This window comes from Oncorhynchus kisutch, linkage group LG23 (assembly GCF_002021735.2).
Source record: "Oncorhynchus kisutch isolate 150728-3 linkage group LG23, Okis_V2, whole genome shotgun sequence".
NCBI lineage: Eukaryota > Metazoa > Chordata > Actinopteri > Salmoniformes > Salmonidae > Oncorhynchus > Oncorhynchus kisutch.
In genome coordinates, this window is record NC_034196.2 from 24,365,619 (window position 1) to 24,383,382 (window position 17,764).

The following is a 17,764-nucleotide window of genomic DNA, read 5'->3' on the forward strand; positions in this document are numbered from 1 at the left end:
TTTCTGGGTGACCTACATATTGACTGGCTTTCATCAAGCTGTCCATTTAAGAAAAAGCTTCAAACTGTAATCTGTGCCTGCAACCTGGTTCAGGTTATCAGTCAACCTACCAGGGTATTTATAAACTGCACAGGAATGAAATAATCTACATGTACTGATCACATCTTTACCGAGGCTGCAGAAATCTGTTCTGAAGCAGTATCCACATCCATCGGATATAGTGATCATAATATAGTTGCAATATCGAGAAAAAAACAAGGTTCCAAAGGCTAGGTCCTAATATAGTGTATAAGATTATTATTTTATTACCTTTATTTAACTAGGCAAGTCAGTTATGAACAAATTCTTCTTTTCAATGATGGCCTAGGAACAGTGGGTTAACTGCCTGTTCAGGGGCAGAACAACAGATTTGTACCTTGTCAGCTCGGGGATTTGATCTTGCAACCTTCCAGTTACTAGTCCAATGCTCTGACCACTAGGCTACCCTGCCACCCCGATATCAGGGTTTTGTAGTGATGTTGAAGAATTGCTCATTCCAGCTACTAATAAGCAAGCACCCATTAAGAAAATGACTGTAAAAATGGTGAAGTCCCTGTGGATTGATGAGGAATTGAAATATTTTATAGTTGAGAGGGATGATGCAAAAGGATTGGCAAATACAGTGCATTCGGAAAGTATTCAGACCTCTTGACATTTTCCACATTTTGCAAAAACAGTTTTTTAGACATTTTTGCAAATGTATACAACATAAAAAGTATTCAGACCCTTTGCTATGAGACTCGAAAATGAGTTCAGGTGCATTCTGTTTACATTGATCATCATTGAGATGTTTCTACAACTTGATTGGAGAAGTGGTAAATTCGATTGATTGGACACGATTTGGAAAGGCATACATCTTTTTATATAAGGTCCCATATAAGGTCCCATAGTTGACCGTCCATGTCAGAGCAAAAACCAAGCCATGAGGTTGAAGGAATTGTCCGCAGAGCTCCGAGACAGGATTGTGTTGAGGCACAGATCTGGGGAAGGGTACCAACACATTACTGCAGAATTGAAGGTCCCCAAGAACACAGTGCCTCCATCATTCTTAAATTGAAGAAGTTTGGAACCACCAAGACTTCCTAGAGCTGGCCGCCAGGCCAAACTGAGCAATTGGAGAAGAAGGACCTTGGTCAGGGAGGTGAGCAATAACCTGATGGTCACTCTGACAGAGCTCCAGAGTTCCTCTGTGGAGATGGGAGAACATTCCAGAAGGACAAGCATCTCTGCAGCATTCCACCAATCAGGTGATACAGCGTCCAGATGGAAGCCACTCCTCAGTAAAAGGCACATGACAGCCCGTTTGGAGTTTGCCAAAAGGCACCTTTGGCCAGAGCCTGGACTTAAACCCGATCGAACATCTCTGAAGAGACTTGAAAATAGCTGTGCATCGACGCTCCCCATCCAAACTGACACACTGTCTGGCTGCACAGCCGATTTGTAAACATACTGTGAATTGAGAAATCGTGTGACTAAACTAAATAAAACGAAGAAAAAAACTGTTAAGATAACTGATATAAAGGATAATAGTAAAAAGATTTTGAGCATCTTAAATGAAATGTTGGGCAAAAAGGCGAGCTCAGTTTCATCATTCATTGAATTAGATGGCTCATTTATCACAAAACCCACTGATATTGGCAGATATTACTTTAATGACATGCCAACAATAACTTATGAACCTACACCTCAATGCGTAACTGACCAAATTATGATAAACAAGATTTGTAATTTTGAATTCAGTAAAGTGAGTGTGGAAGAGGTGAAAAATGTATTGTTGTCTGCCAACAATGACAAGCCACCTGGGTCTGACAACTTGGAAGGAAAATTAATGAGGATGATAGTGGACTATAATATTATTGCCACTCCTATTTGCCATCTCTTTAATCTAAACCTACAAGTTAGTATGTGCCCTCACGCCTGGAGGGAAGCAAATGTAATTCCCAATAATAGCAAAGTACACTTTACTGGCTCAAACAGCTGACCAACAACCTGTTACCAACTCTTAGCCAAATTTTGGAAAGAAATGTGTTTGACCAGATACAGTGCTATTCCACAGTAAACAAATGTACAACAACTTTCATCACACTAATAGGGATGGGCACTCAACATGTCCAGTACTTACACAAATAACTGATGATTAGCTGAAAGAAAATTATAATAAGAAGATTGTGGGAGCTGTTTTGTTAATCTGCTGCTGTAAAAATATACAGTACCAGTCAGAGGTTTGGACACACCTACTCATTCCAGGGTTTTCCTTTATTTTTACTATTTTCAACATTGTAGGATAATAGTGAATACATCAAAACTATGAAATAACACATACAGTATGGAATCATGTCTCCAAAAAAGTGTTATATTTTATATTTGAGATTCTTCAAAGTAGCCACCCTTTCCCTTGATGACAGCTTTGCACACTCTTGGCATCCTCTCAACCAGCTTCATGAGGTAGCCACCTGGAATGCATTTCAGTTAACAGGAGTGCCTTGTTAAAAGTACATTTGTGGAATTTCCTTCCTTCTTAATGTGTTTGACCGAATCAGTTCGGTTGTGACAAGGTACCGTAGGGTGGTATACAGAAGATAGACCTATTTGGTAAAAGACCATGTCCATATTATGGCAAGAACAGCTCAAATAAGCAAAGTGAAATGACAGTCCATCATTACTTTAAGACATGATGGTCAATCCAGATAATGTCAAGAACCTTGAATGTTTCTTCAAGTGCAGTCGCAAAAACCAGCAAGCGCTGTGATGAAACTGGCTCTCATGAGGACCGCAACAGGAAAGGAAGACCCAGAGTTACCTCTGCTGCAGAGGATAAGTTCATTAGAGTTAACTGCACTTCAGATTCCAGCCCAAATAAATCCTTCACAGAGTTCCAAGTAACAAGACACACCTCATCTCAACATCAACTGCTCAGAGGAGAATGTGTGAATCAGGCCTTCATGGTCAAATTGCAACAAACAAAAAAAACACTACTAAAGGACACCAATAATAATAAGAGACTTGCTTGGGCCAAGAAACACGAGCAATGGACATTAGACCGGTGGAAATCTGTCTTTTGAGTCCAAATTTGAGATTTTTGGTTCCAACGACCATGTCTTTGTGAGACGTAGTGTAGCTGAATGGATGATCTCCGCAGATGTGGTTCCCACCGCGAAGAATGGAGGAGGACGTGTGATGGTGTGGATTGCTTTGCTGGTAACACTGTCTGTGATTTAATTCGAATTCAAGGCACACTTAACCAGCATGGCTACCACACCGATACGCCATCCCATCTGGTTTGGGCTTAGTGGGACTATCATTTGTTTTTTCAACAGGATAATGACCAAAAACACATATCCAGGCTGTGTAAGGGCTATTTGAACAAGAAGGAGAGTGATGGAGTGCTGCATCAGATGACCTGGCCTCCACAATCACCCGACCTCAACCCAATTGGACTGCAGAGTGAAGGAAAAACAGCCAACAAGTGATCAGCATATGTGGGAACTCCTTCAAGACTGTTGGCATTCCAGGTGAAGCTGGTTGAGAGAATGCCAAAAGGAAAAGGGTGGCTACTTTGAAGAATCTAAAATCTAAAATATATTTTTAGTCATTTAATATGATTCCATGTGATATTTCATAGTTTTGATGTCTTCACAAGTAAGTGTGTTATGTCTTTACATCTCCTGCAATGTCGTGAATCAAGAGGTACCTGTCTAACAGAACACAGAGGGTGTTCTTTAAAGGAAGCCTTGTCAACATAATTTAGGTAGAGTCAGGCATTCCCCATGGCAGCTGTCTAGGCCACTTACTTTTTTTTCAATCTTTACTATTGACCTGCCAACTGGCACTCAGTAAATCCTGTGTGTCTATGTATGCTGATGACTCAACACTATACAAGTCAGCTATCACAGCAAGTGAAATCTCTGCAAATGCTTAACAAAGAGCTGCCGTCAGTTTTAGAATGGGTGGCAAGAAATAAGCTAGTCCTAAATATTTCAAAAGTAAAAGCATTGTATTTGGGACAAATAATTCACTAAACCCTAAACCTCAACCACATATTGTAATGTATAATGTGTAAATTGAACACATTGAGGAGAATAAACTGCTTGGAGTAAGCCTGGATTATAAAACTGTCATGTACAAAACAAATATATGTAACAGTAGCTAAGATGGGGAGAGTATAATAAAACAATGCTATGTTTCTTGACATCACTATTAACAAAACAAGTCCAACAGCCACATGTTTTGTCACACCTGGTTTACTGCCCAGCCATATGGTCAAGTGCCACAAAGAGGGACACAGGTTAATTACAGTTGGCCCAGAACAGCTGGCCCTTAAATGTACATGGAGAGCTAACATCATTTTTTATTTTTTTACCTTTATTTAACCAGGCAAGTCAGTTATGAACAAATTCTTATTTTCAATGACAGCCTAGGAACAGTGGGTTAACTGCCTGTTCAGGGGTAGAACAACAGATTTGTACCTTGTCGCTCGGGGGTTTGAACTCGCAACCTTCCGGTTACTAGTCCAACGCTCTAACCACTAGGCTACCCTGCCGCCCCAATAACATGCATGTCAATCTCTCCTGGCTCAAAGTAGAGGAGAGATTGACTGCATCACTACTTGTCTTTGTGAGAAGCATTGACATCTTGAAAGCACTGAGTTGTCTGTTTAAATGATGAGCACACAGCTCAGACACCCATGCATACCGCACAAGACACGTCACCAGGGGTCTCTTCACAATCCCCAAGTCCAGAACAGACTATGGGAAACACACAGTACTACATAGAGCCTTGACTACATGGAACTCTATTCCACATCAAGTAACTCATGCAAGCAGTAAAATCACATTTAAAAATCTGATAAAACTACATCTTATGGAAAATTGCGAACTGTGAAGAGACACACACACACACACACACACACACACAAAGGCACACGCATACCACACACATGCTAAGACGCACTGTACATTTCAATATTGCTGTATTATAGATTTTTGAAGATATGTTGTGGTAGAGTAGTATGTAATAATGTGTTGTGTGATGTACTGTTTTATTTTGTATGTAATTACCTTAATCTTGTTTGGACCCCAGGAAGAGTAGCTGCTGACTTGGCAGCAGCTAATGGGGATCCGTAATAAAATACAAATACCATGAAGCCATTGGTGATTGACAGAGTTACAGAGTTCAATGGCTGTGATGGGAGAAAACTGAGGATGGATCAACAACATTGTAGTGATTCCACAAATGACTTAAATGACAGAGCGAAAAGAAGAATACAAATATACAGAATAAACACGGCAAAGAAATACACTTTTTGGCCTAAATGCAAAGTCTTATTTTTGGGACTAATCTAACACAACACTCCCTATTTTCAAGATGGTGTGGGCTGCATCATGGTATGGGTATGCTTGACATCAGAAAATACTGGGGGTTTTCAGGATAAAAAGAAATGGAACTAAGCCCAGGCAAAATTCTAGAGGAAAACCCGCTTCAGTCTGCTTTACACCAGACACTCGGAGAGCAATTCACCATTCAGCAGCACAATAACCTACAGCACTTGGCCAAATCTACACTGGAGTTGCTCACCAAGAAGACAGTGAATGTTCCTGAGTGGCCAAGTTACAGTTTGGACTTAAATCAACTTGAAAATGACTGTCTAGCCATGATCCCCTACATCTTGAAAGAGCTTGAAGAATTATGAATAGATTAATGGGCTAATATTGCACAATCCAAGTGTGAAAAGCACTTAGAGAATTACCTAAGAAGACTCACAGCTGTAATCGCTGCCAAAGGTGTTCCTAACATGTATTGACTCAGGGAGCTGAATGACTCAGGGAGCTGACTATATTTTAGTTATTTAATTTATATATAATTATTTGTGTTTTTTTTCATTCTTCCACTTTGACATTACAGAGTATTTTGTGTAGATTGTTGACAAAAAAATACAATTAAATCCATTTTAATTAGACTTTGTAACACAAAAGGTGAATAAATCCAATGGGTGTGAATATTTTTGCAAGGCACTGTATACAAGCTCAGTGTCTTCAGGGGTGTGATCATGGTATTGAAATATGATATAGAATGGGAACCTGTGTACCAGGCTTTCCTTCTGGTCCCTCTGTCCCAGGTGGGCCTGGCAAACCCTGTTGGAGACAAGTACACACACACACTCATAATAAGTGTACTGTGATTACGTAATACGTAATATTCAGCAGCCTACAGTATTCACCAAGGTGGCGGGGGGGGGGGGGGGGGGGGGGTCAATAGTGGGATGATGGACGGTAATTCACACTAGCTTTTAGTCAGCTCCATTAGATAAGCCCATACAGCCTTGGATACTCTTCATCACCAAGCAGAAGTGTTAGTATTAAGTGTTTTGCCACTTATCTGCACACACACCACAGATCTGCTGTTCTGACAATCACAGATGTTGCCCATTGAGGTGTATACTGTATATCTGATTTGTCAAGAATATTGATGTGTTTTTCACTGCAAATTGATCAAGTAGATGGCTCCACTAGTGTTTGTCTGTGCATGGTATGTGCTTACCAGTGAACCAGGCTGGCCATCATGCCCTCTCTGTCCGATGCGACCCTGGGTAGAAGAAGGCAGTGCCAATCAGGTTACCATTCAAATATCAAGAGCAGGACTAAAATCACGCTTTACTAAATACTAAGGTTGAATAAAAATCCCTGTAGAATTCCAAATCCCAGAAATTCTGGATAACATGGACATTTTGTGAAAGTTCCCAGAATTTTCCAACCCTCATAAACACATTCAATAGGAGTGTCCTACCTTGGTCCCTCTGTGTCCAGGCTGGCCATGGCGCCCATCTGGACCCCTATTCCCCTTCAGAGAAACAGACATTTTTTATGAGACTATAGCTGTTTCCCAAATGGCACCTCCTACAGGACTCAAAGTAGTGCACTATATACTGTAGGGTATCGGGTGCCATTTGGGACACACATTTTAGGACATGAAATCCACAGTTTTATCATCATTTTGACCAATCTTAACAGGCAGGCTGATGAAAGAATGACAATCTAAATGTTACTTTCACTATAATGCATTAATTTAAGTCTTCTCTGACCTTCAGCCCATCTCTGCCCAGTTTTCCCTGAGGGCCAGTTTCTCCATTCTCCCCCTAAAAGAGGAGACACAAAATCCATCAGTCTTCCAGTGGTAAAGTAGCAGTCTATATAACTGTAGATACAGTGATAAGGCAGGGAGACGACCTACCCCAATGCCTTTAGTGCCAGGTTGACCATTGAGCCCTGTAAAGCCAGGGAAGCCACTAGGACCACTCTCTCCCTGAGGCCCTTGGATGCCTGAAGCACCCTGAACACACTGAGAGATAGAACGAGAGAGAGAAAACAAATGTGTAACTCATAATTTAGATGTCAAAAAGTATGAATCAAGAGTTTTAGTTTTGTTGAATGTCTACACGTCTCCAGAGGCTGGGTTCTTACTCTCTCCCCCTTCGGTCCAGGGTCCCCTTTGTCCCCGTCTGGTCCTCTCTTACCCTGTGGAGGTCAGAGAGGAGTCAGAGGACTGCAGGTACAGTAAGTAGTTGAAAAGCATGCAACCTGATTCTTCAAAGTGTTTTGAATCAATCTAAGGACAATACAACAATGTATTATTTCTAATTCAAAATGTATTTCAGTAAAACGCAGAAGCAGTACTTACAGTAATTCCAGGGAAACCCTTTAGACCTTGTGTTCCCAGTGGCCCCTTCAATCAAAGAATGACAGAGAAGGGATTGAAGTGTTAGTTCCTTATAGTTAGATTTTCATGCTTCAAGTAGATAGACGCCTATCACATCATGGCTCCAAAACTCCAGAAATATTTCACAAAATCTTCCCTTTCATGATGATCTCATTGTCTAATCTATAGCCACACTTCAGCCATACTGACTGACAATGTAAACTGACTAGACTGAAAACCTTTTTTCCTCACATTTATATTTAATACATTTATATTTTCCAACAGGGCTATACATTTGGTAAAGTTAGTTTTTTTTCTCGCCTGAGTAGCCTCATTTCACTGCCAAAAATAAAATTAAACCATCTAGTGTTCAGCGAAATAACAACACAATGTCAAATACAGGTAGCCTAGTCAAATAATTAACATTGAATCACATTAACCATTACTCTTTCGCAGGACACCTTCACTCTTGCGCAGATATTTAGAAACGAAACATGACAATTTGAAAAATAAGCGAGAATAAAGATGACTTTCGAGTAGTAAGACGTCTAAAAGCAACAGATAACATTAATAAGAAGGGAATAGAAGCGACTTATACGGTGAGCTACCGAGTGGCTAGGACAGGCAAGCCCCATTCTATTGTGGAGGGCTTAATTCTTCCTGCTGCCGTGGATATGGCTGGGACAATGCTGAGGGAAAAGGCCAACAAAACTATACAGACAATGTCTTCATCAAACAACACTATTTCACTACGCATCAGTGACATGGCAGGAGATGTTTTGAAACAATTACTGCTTCACGTACAAGCCAGTGAATTATATGCGTTACAGCTGGATGAGTCAACAGACGTGGCGGGCCTGGCACAGCTCCTGTCCATTACGTTTATGGGGGGTCAATTAAGGAAGACATTCTCTTCTGCGAACCACTGGAAACCAGCACCTGAGTGAACTGGGTGCGCAATTACGCAGGTACTTTCCCGAAATGGACGACACAAACAACTGCATTCGTTATCCCTTTCATGCCCTGCCTCCAGTCCACTTACCGATATCTGAACAAGAGAGCCTCATCGAACTTGCAACAAGCAGTTCTGTGAAAATTTAATTTAATCAGAAGCCACTGACAGATTTCTGGATAGGGCTGCGCTCAGAGTATCCTGCCTTGGCAAATCACGCTGTTAAGACACTGATGCCCTTTGCAACCACGTACCTATGTAAGAGTGGATTATTGGCCCTCACTAGCATGAAAACTAAATACAGGCACAGACGTGTATGGAAAATTATTTCAGACTGAGACTCTCTCCAATACAACCCAACATTGCATTGAGTTATGTGCATCCTTTCAAGCACACCCTTCTCATTAACCTCATTGTTATTCACAATTTTTTGATGAACAAATAAGGTTTAATATGTAAGATGGCTAAATGAAGAGCAAAATGATTGATTATTATTATATTATTATTTGTGCCCTGGTCCTATAAGACCTCTTTGTCACTTCCTACGAGCCAGGTTGTAACAAAAACTTACACTCATTCTTATGTTTAATAAATGTATTGTGTGTGTGTGTGTGTGTGTGTGTGTGTGTGTGTGTGTGTGTGTGTGTGTGTGTGTGTGTGTGTGTGTGTGTGTGTGTGTGTGTGTGTGTGTGTGTGGCAGGCTTACAATGATGGCAAAAAACAACATTAGAGAGTGCGCTGCCCCTGGTGCTAGAGGGGGTACGCAGCTGGAGGTTGAACGTTTGAAGGGGTACGGGACAAAAAAATGTTTGAGAACCACTGGCCTTAGAGGACATCTGGATAACAGCTAAACTCACATGCAAACCGCCTGGGGATGGGTTTCTACACTATGGCAATCTAGCAGTTTACAACTTCTCCAAATGGGCGTTTAATATCACACAGAGATACAGTGTGTTCATCTTTCAGACCAGTGTTCATTTTGGATATTTTTTAGATATAGTCTAGTCTGGGGGGCATTTTAGTCAACTTAATGCCCTTTCATTTTAGTCACATCACATTTGTATTGCCTCATTAAACCTATACTAAACACAAATCCCTGTCTTGTGCACAAACATGCATAGCCTTGTCCTACAAACATAGTTTCCTGCATAACATCCTATTCTCTTCCCAACAGCAGAAATACTGTATCACAAACATATACACTGTGTACAAAGCATTAAGAACACCTGCTCTTTCCATGACAGACTGACAAGGTGAATCAAGGTGCAATCTATGATCCCTTATTGTTAAACTTGTTCAATTCACTATAAATCAGAGTAGATGAAGGGGAAGAGACAGGTTAAAGAACGATGTTAAGTCCTTGAGACAACTGAGACATGGAATGTATATGTGTGTCATTCAGAGGGTGAATGGGCAAGACAAAAGATTGAAGTGCCTTTGAACAGGGTATAGTAGTAGAGAACTGCAACGTTGCTGTCAAGAACTGCAAGGCTGCTGGGTTTTTCACGCTCAACAAAAAGTATTGACAAAGTAGTATGGGTTGCACCTCCGCCACTCGGTTGTGGCATTACGATTGTTATCAATGTTCCACAGACGCCGAAGCCGCATTGGTGTCCAAAAGTAAAAAGAGGGCTAATGACTTTGAATGGGAGTCAATGTTTCGCCCAGTGATGTGACTTAAACCTTGAGTCCAAATCGAGTCCCAAATCCCTGTGCTCCAAGTCCAAGTCACCAATGGTCGAGTCACGAGTCCAGTGACGAGTCCCTATGGCTGAACTCCGAGTCCCAGTGCTCAAGTCCTGGTCCAAGTGCTCAAGTCTGACTTATTGGGTCCCCATTAACCCAAAATAAAGTTGTTAACGCAGTCAGATACAGTGTAGTGGCAAGAGGAATTTAGTCAACAAATGGTTTACTGTTCCTTCTCCTTCCTTTCTGTGCCACCAAATGTTAGCATATAGGCTACTGGTAATGTTGCCAGGACTACGTTCAGCTGCAAAACGTTCTTGAATGTTGCAGACAGAAAGTCCATGAATTTTAGTCTTAACCCTCCCACTTTCCCCACTGCATTTGCTCCAGGTTCTGTAGCCAACGTAGCCAAGTCTCCATCTTTTCCTCTGAGAAAACGGCTTGATTCTAGCCCAACCGTTCAAAAGATATGACGCATAATGTTTTTTTCTTTGTATTGTGCATTGGCGGGCTGCATTTTACATTCATAAAGCATATCGTGGGCCGTTCTAAAAACTAGGAGACTTGCGGACTGGACCGTTAACATTTTGTTTATACTACACCTTGTTCAGTCATGTTACCTCATTAGCTAGCTATAGCTAACGACCTGGGACGTGATCAGCAGTACGCAAAGTATACATGATTCCTTATTCAACATCACAGAGAGGCATGTTTGTTCTACATATCATATTTCTATCTGAATGTTCCAAAATGTTGTGTCCTACTGAACGTGCCCCAGGTTGTTATCTACAGTATAGCTATTGCTAGCGAATGTGGTGTGTCCATCCCACTGCTGAACAGAACTGAGCTGCGCATCTGTGCTGCTAATATTAATTGAGCTTATTACTGAAAAGCTCTCAATCTCTCCAAAAAACTATTGTCAACTTAGTATCCGTCACATCTCATATTAGTGAACAGAAATGAAAAATCTTTTTTTTTTTTTTTTTCTGGGTCTATTTAGTCAGTTATAGTCTTGTAATTTGCCACTAAAAATAGGTTTTTGACAAATATTTTAGTCACAATATTTGGGTTACTCTCTTAAGCTACAGGATAAGGCTATCAGAAGATCATACAGCTTGAGGATAGAGCTTTCATCCATTAGCTAAGATCAGCGCTCCACAACACATAAAAGCTTCAATATGTAGGAAATGGGATACACACTGAGTAGTATCATCAGTAGCCTGATGCTGTGACTTAAAACTGGAATCCTTAGTTGCTACATACAACTTATAAATACATCATCAGCCTAGTTCAATTTATTACCCCATCAGAACACAAAATATAAGCTTGTTTTACTATGTTTGTAAACAATGAACAGTAAATGTAAACAAACACTGTATAGCCTAAAAAAATGTTTTACTATCATTTTGATATAATGGATGGTCAGTACTTGCATCGATAGCTCTGTCTATGAATTTTAAAGTGGTTACATTACTCTCTAGATCTTTCCCTCAGCTTTTTACCAAAACACTGGCGGGGTAACCACTTTGTTATTGTTTTAATTAAGGACTCTAGCTTTAAGTGACAGGTACTGTGAGGTTGCTATGTGTGTGTGTCTCTGGAAGGAAGAGTGGGGTTTAGGTGGTCAGTCCACTGGGTACTATGCTACTCACCATGGGCCCCTCGAACCCTGGCTCACCCCGGATACCCATTGTCCCCATAGGCCCCTGAGGAAGACAGAGAAAGGAAGGAAAAGAGGGGGTTGGAGAGAGACATTTATAGTCATTTATTTACTAGAGCAGAATTAACTTTACGAGAGAAGAGAGGAGAGACTTACAGGATCACCTTTCGGACCAAGGGCACCACTCATCCCAGGCTGTCCCTGTGAAAATATGAAAACAGTACAGATGACCTTTAACCCCCTGATATTATATATTATTATGATGAGAAATCCCTCTGAAAAAGATATGTTTCCAAATTAGTCAATCATCTGGTCCCAAGTTAGGAATCTGGTCCCAAGTTAGGGAACATTACTGTGCAGCTGAGTGAGACTGACCTGGATTCCCCTGAGTCCTGGAGGCCCACTCTCGCCATCTAAACCCTGGGGTCCCTGGTGAAATAAATAGAAAACAGGTCATTTTAAAACATGTTGTATAGTATGTGTGTAATATTTCCCGTATAGTCTTACGAGCATTGAGATCTGTTAAATGTGACCCAACTTTAGGCAAGAAAACACAACAAGCAAGCGCCTCCTCTTACCTGGGGGCCTCTGGGGCCGATGACTCCAACAGGCCCCAACTCTCCCTAGAAGGTAAATGCAGGCTACCTTTGGTGAAGGCTGACATATTCAGAAAGAGCTACCAGTAAAGTAGTTAACGAAAAAATTATGGGAAGACCCTCATCTTCTGGGGTCAAAATGTCCCCTCACCTGTGAGCCGTTAACTCCCTGATCGCCAACACGGCCTGTGAAACCAGTGGCTCCCTACACAAAACAAGAATATACACACTGAGTGATATGATATGGGATGAGTGACATAGCATTAGGAATTGGGGCCCATTATGATATTGTGCTGTACTGTATGTTTGAATACATACATGTAGTACACTCTTAGGGAAAAAAAGGTGATACCTAGAACCTTAAATTGTTCTTCGGCTGTCCCCACAGGAGAACCTTTTGAAGAACACTTTTTGGTTCCAGGTAGAAAGAACCCTTTTGGTTCCAGACAGAACCCCTTTGGGTTCCATGCAAAACCCTTTCCACAGAGGGTTCTACATGGACCCCAAAAGGGTTCTAAAAGAATCCTTTTGGAACCCTTTTTTCTAAGAGTGTATGGAAGGTACAGCCTTGTTTGCTGTCTACTCACCACTGTCCCAGGAGGCCCTGGAGGCCCATCAAACCCAGCCTCCCCCTGGAGAGTCACAAACACAAGTCAGTGACACACTCAATTACTGATGAATAACACCCTAAAGTATTCAGAAATGTTTGAATCTGTAAATCTGAAACAAGGTGTAGTATTGTTACTGTGGGTCACTCACATCAGGTCCAGGGTTTCCCTCTGAGCCTGTGAACCCTCTGACTCCCTGAGGCCCCTGAAGAAAAGACAGACATAGGGTTAGACCTTTTACAAAGTATGTCAAAGGGGTGAAAATTAGGGTGCAAACCAAAAAAGGCAGCTTGAAAGAAAAGAAACAGTGGACACATCTCAAACGGCACCCTATTCCCTATTTAGTGCACTACTTTTGACCAGGGTCCATAAGGTGCTGGTAAAAAAATGGTGCACTATAAAGGGAAAACAGGTGCTATTTGGACACATAAAGCGAGAGAAACACTTACTGGTGGACCAACATAACCGGGACGGCCTGGTAAACCAAAAGAGCCCTACAGGACACACAAAGTTCCGATGTTAAGCTCTCAATAGAGAGGGCTATCAACACAAAAGCCTTCAGTAAAATGCATACATGAGCATTACAGGAATATGAGTAAAAACATTTGATGTGAACTGTACAAGCAGGGCATTCAGCTCTCATAGTACTTCATCTTTCCACTAAGGGGCAGCATATTCCAAATAATAATCTAGACCAGTGAAGACTGGGGACTGGGGTTGACTTTAATTCAGTGTGACTAATTCAGTAATAAAGGAACAATAGTCAGCAATCATACTTGAGTCTTACCTTCTCGCCCACTTCTCCAATATGTCCTCTTGGGCCCTTGGCTCCAATAAGGCCCTATAAGGCATTATAAAATACATTATAACGCATTATACATACAGTGCCTTTGGAAAGTATTCAGACCCCTTGACTTTTTTCACATTTTGTTACATTACAGCCTTATTCTAAAATTAATTAAATGTGTTTTTTTCATCATCAATCTACACTTAATACCCCATCATGACAAAGCAAAAATAGCTTTTTAGAAATGTTGCACATTTATTAAAAATAAAAAACTGAAATATCACATTTACATAAGTATTCAGACCCTTTACTCAGTACTTTGTTGATGCACCTTTGGCAGCGATTACAGCCTCGAGTCTTCTTGGCTATGACACAACAAGCTAGAGGTTGACCGATTAATCGGAATGGCTAATTAATTAGGGCCGATTTCAAGTTTTCATAACAATCGGTAATCGGCATTTTTGGACACCGATCATGGCCGATTACATTGCACTTCACGAGGAGACTGTGTGGCAGGCTGACTACCTACGCGAGTGCATGAAGGAGCCAAGGTAAGGTGCTAGCTAGCATTAAACATATCAAAAAAAACAATCAATCTTAACATAATCACTAGTTAACTACACATGGTTGATGATATTACTAGTTTATCTAGCTTGTCCTGCGTTAATTTGTCATTGAACCATAGCCTACTTCGCCAAACGGGTGATTTAACAAGCACATTCGTAAAAAAAACACTGTCGTTGCACCAATGTGTACCTAACCATAAACATCAACACCTTTCTTAAAATCAATACACAAGTATATATTTTTAAACCTGCATATTTAGTTAAAATAAATTAATGTTCGCAGGCAATATTAAACTAGGGAAATTGTGTCACTTCTCTTGCGTTCATTGCACGCAGAGCCAGGATATATGCAACAATTTGGGCCGCCTGGCACGTTGCGAACTAATTTGCCAGAATTTTACATAATTATGCCATAACATTGAAGGTTGTGCAATGTAACAGGAATATTTCGATTTATGGATGCCACCCCTTAGATAAAATACGGAACGGTTCCGTATTTCACTGAAAGAATAAACGTTTTATTTTTAAAATGATAGTTTCCGGATTTGACCATATGAATGACCTAAGGCTCGTATTTCTGTGTGTTATTATGTTATAATTAAGTCTATGATTTGATATTTGACAGAGCAGTCTAACTGAGCGGTGGTGGGCAGCAGCAGGCTCATAAGCATTCATTCAAACAGCACTTTAGTGCGTTTTGCCAGCAGCTCTTCACAATGCTTCAAGCATTGCGCTGTTTATGACTTCAAGCTTATCAACTCCCGAGATTAGGCTGGTGTAACCGATGTGAAATAGCTAGCTAGTTAGCGGGGTGCACGCTAATAGCGTTTCAAACGTCACTCGCTCTGAGACTTGGAGTAGTTGTTCCCCTTGCTCTTCCAGGTGCCAAAGGCTTTTGTGGAGAGATGAGTAACGATGCTTCGAGGGTGGCTGTTGTCGATGTGCTCCTGGTTCGAGCCCAGGTCGGAGCGAGGAGAGGGACGGAAGCTATACTGTTACACTGGCAATACTAAAGTGCCTATAAGAACATCCAATAGTCAAAGGTATATGAAATACAAATGGTATAGAAATAAGTAGTCCTATAATTCCTATAATAACCTTAACCTAAAACGTCTTACCTGGGAATATTGAAGACTCATGTTAAAAGGAACCACCAGCTTTCATATGTTCTCATGTTCTGAGCAAGGAACTTAAACGTTAGCTTTTTTACGTGGCACAAATTGCACTTTTACTTTCTTCTCCAACACTTTGTTTTTGCATTATTTAAACAAAATTGAACATGTTTCATGATTTATTTGAGGATACATTTATTTGAGTGATGTATTATATTAAGTTAAAATAAAAGTGTTAATTTAGTATTGTTGTAATGTCATTATTACAAATAAATAAATAAATAGTCTAATTAATCGGTATCGGCTTATTTTGGTCCTACAATAATCGGCATTGGCGTTGAAAAATCATAATCGGTCGACTTCTACTACAAGCTGGGCACACCTATATTTGGGGAGCTTCTCCCATTCTTCTCTGCAGATCCTCTCAAGCTCTGTCAGGTTGGATGGGGAGTGTTGCTGCACAGCTGTTTTCAGGTATCTCCAGAGATGTTTGATTGGGTTCAAGTCCGGGCTCTGGATGGGCAACTCAAGGACATTCAGAGACCTGTCCCGAAGCCACTCCTGTGTTGACATGGCTGTATACTTAGGGTTGTTGTCCTGTTGGAAGGTGAAACTTCGCCCCAGTCTGAGGTTGTGAGCGCTTTGGAGCAGGTTTTCATCAAGGATCTCTCTGTGCTTTGCTCCGTTCATCTGTGCCTCGATCCTGACTAGTCTCCCAGTCCCTGCCGCTGAAAAACATCCCCACAGCATGATGCTTCCACCACCATGCTTCACCATAGGCATGGTGCTAGGTTTCCTCCAGACGTGACGCTTGGCATTCAGTTCAATCATGTTTTTATCGGACCAGCGAATCTTGTTTTTCATGGTCTGAGAGTCTTTAGGTGCCTTTTGGCAAACTCCAAGCGGGCTGTCATGTGCCTTTTACTGAGGAATGGCTTCTGTCTGGCCACTCTACCATGAAGGCCTGATTGGTGGAGTGTTGCAGAGATGGTTGTCTTTCTGGAAGGTTCTCCCATCTCCACAGAGGAACTCTATAGCTCTGTCAGAGTGACCATTGGGTTCTTGGTCACTGCCCTGGCCAAGGCCCTTCTCCCCCGGTTGCTCAGTTTGGCCGGTCGGCCAGTTCTAGGAAGAGTCTTGGTGGTTCCAAACTTCTTCCATTTAAGAATGTTGGAGGCCACTGTGTTCTTTGCTCTGACTGTTCTTTGCTCTGACATGCACTGTCAACTGTGGGACCTTATATAGACAGCTGTGTGCCTTTTCAAGAGCTGCAAAATCTGAACCCCTACAAATCAGCCAGGCTAGACAATCTGGACCCTCTTTTCAAAAATGATCCACCAAAATTGTTGCAATCCCTATTACTAGCCTGTTCAACCTCTCTTTCATATCGTCTGAGATCCCCAAAGATTAGAAAGCTGCCACGGTCATCCCCCTCTTCAACGGGGGAGACACTCTAGACCCAAACTGCTACAGACATAAATCTATCCTACCCAGCCTTTCTAAAGATTTCGAAAGCAAAGTTAACAAACAGATCACAGACCATTTCGAATCCCACCGTACCTTCTCCGCTATGCAATCTGGTTTCCGAGTAGGCCATGTGTGCACCTCAGCCAAACTCAAGGTCCTAAATGATATCATAACCGCCATCGATAAGAGGCAATACTGTGCAGCTGTATTCATAGACCTGGCCAAGGCTTTCGACTCTGTCAATCACCACATTCTTATTGGCAGACTCAACAGCTTTGGTTTCTCAAATGACTGCCTCGCCTGGTTAACCAACTACTTCTCAGACAGAGTTCAGTGGCCTGTTGTCCGGGCCTTTGGCAGTCTCTATGGGGGTGCCACAGGGTTCAATCCTTGGGCCGACTCTTTTCTCTGTATACATCAATGATGTTGCTCTTGCTGCTGGTGATTCTCTGATCCAGCTCTACGCAGACGACACCATTCTGTAAACTTCTGGCCCTTCTTTGGACACTGTGTTAACCAACCTCCAGACGAGCTTCAATGCCATACAACTCTCCTTCCGTGGCCTCCAGCTACTTTACAAGTAAAACTAAATGCATGCT

The 17,764-nt window shown here is 41.5% G+C and overlaps 2 protein-coding genes across 2 annotated transcripts in view; both read right to left on the reverse strand.

Annotated features, from left to right (window-relative positions):
• Window positions 1–6,041: 6,041 nt before the first annotated feature.
• On the reverse strand, window positions 6,042–12,220 carry LOC116356536 (collagen alpha-2(IX) chain-like). Its single transcript, XM_031802278.1, has 9 exons — window positions 12,186–12,220; window positions 12,022–12,075; window positions 7,714–7,758; window positions 7,497–7,550; window positions 7,267–7,374; window positions 7,118–7,171; window positions 6,823–6,876; window positions 6,577–6,621; window positions 6,042–6,170 (listed from the first exon to the last, which is right to left on the reverse strand). Exons 1-9 carry the CDS (start codon window positions 12,216–12,218, stop codon window positions 6,084–6,086), a joined length of 534 nt encoding a protein of 177 aa, XP_031658138.1. The 5' UTR covers window positions 12,219–12,220; the 3' UTR covers window positions 6,042–6,083.
• Window positions 12,221–12,368: 148 nt separating this feature from the next.
• LOC116356528 (collagen alpha-1(XI) chain-like) overlaps window positions 12,369–17,764 on the reverse strand; it is a 61,445-nt gene continuing 56,049 nt past the window's right edge. Inside the window, exons 15-21 of the mRNA XM_031802244.1 lie at window positions 14,021–14,074; window positions 13,683–13,727; window positions 13,385–13,438; window positions 13,213–13,257; window positions 12,777–12,830; window positions 12,608–12,652; window positions 12,369–12,458 (exon numbers count right to left, since the gene is read on the reverse strand). Coding sequence (XP_031658104.1) covers window positions 12,369–12,458; window positions 12,608–12,652; window positions 12,777–12,830; window positions 13,213–13,257; window positions 13,385–13,438; window positions 13,683–13,727; window positions 14,021–14,074 — 387 coding nt within the window. The remainder of the gene's footprint in view (window positions 12,459–12,607; window positions 12,653–12,776; window positions 12,831–13,212; window positions 13,258–13,384; window positions 13,439–13,682; window positions 13,728–14,020; window positions 14,075–17,764) is intronic.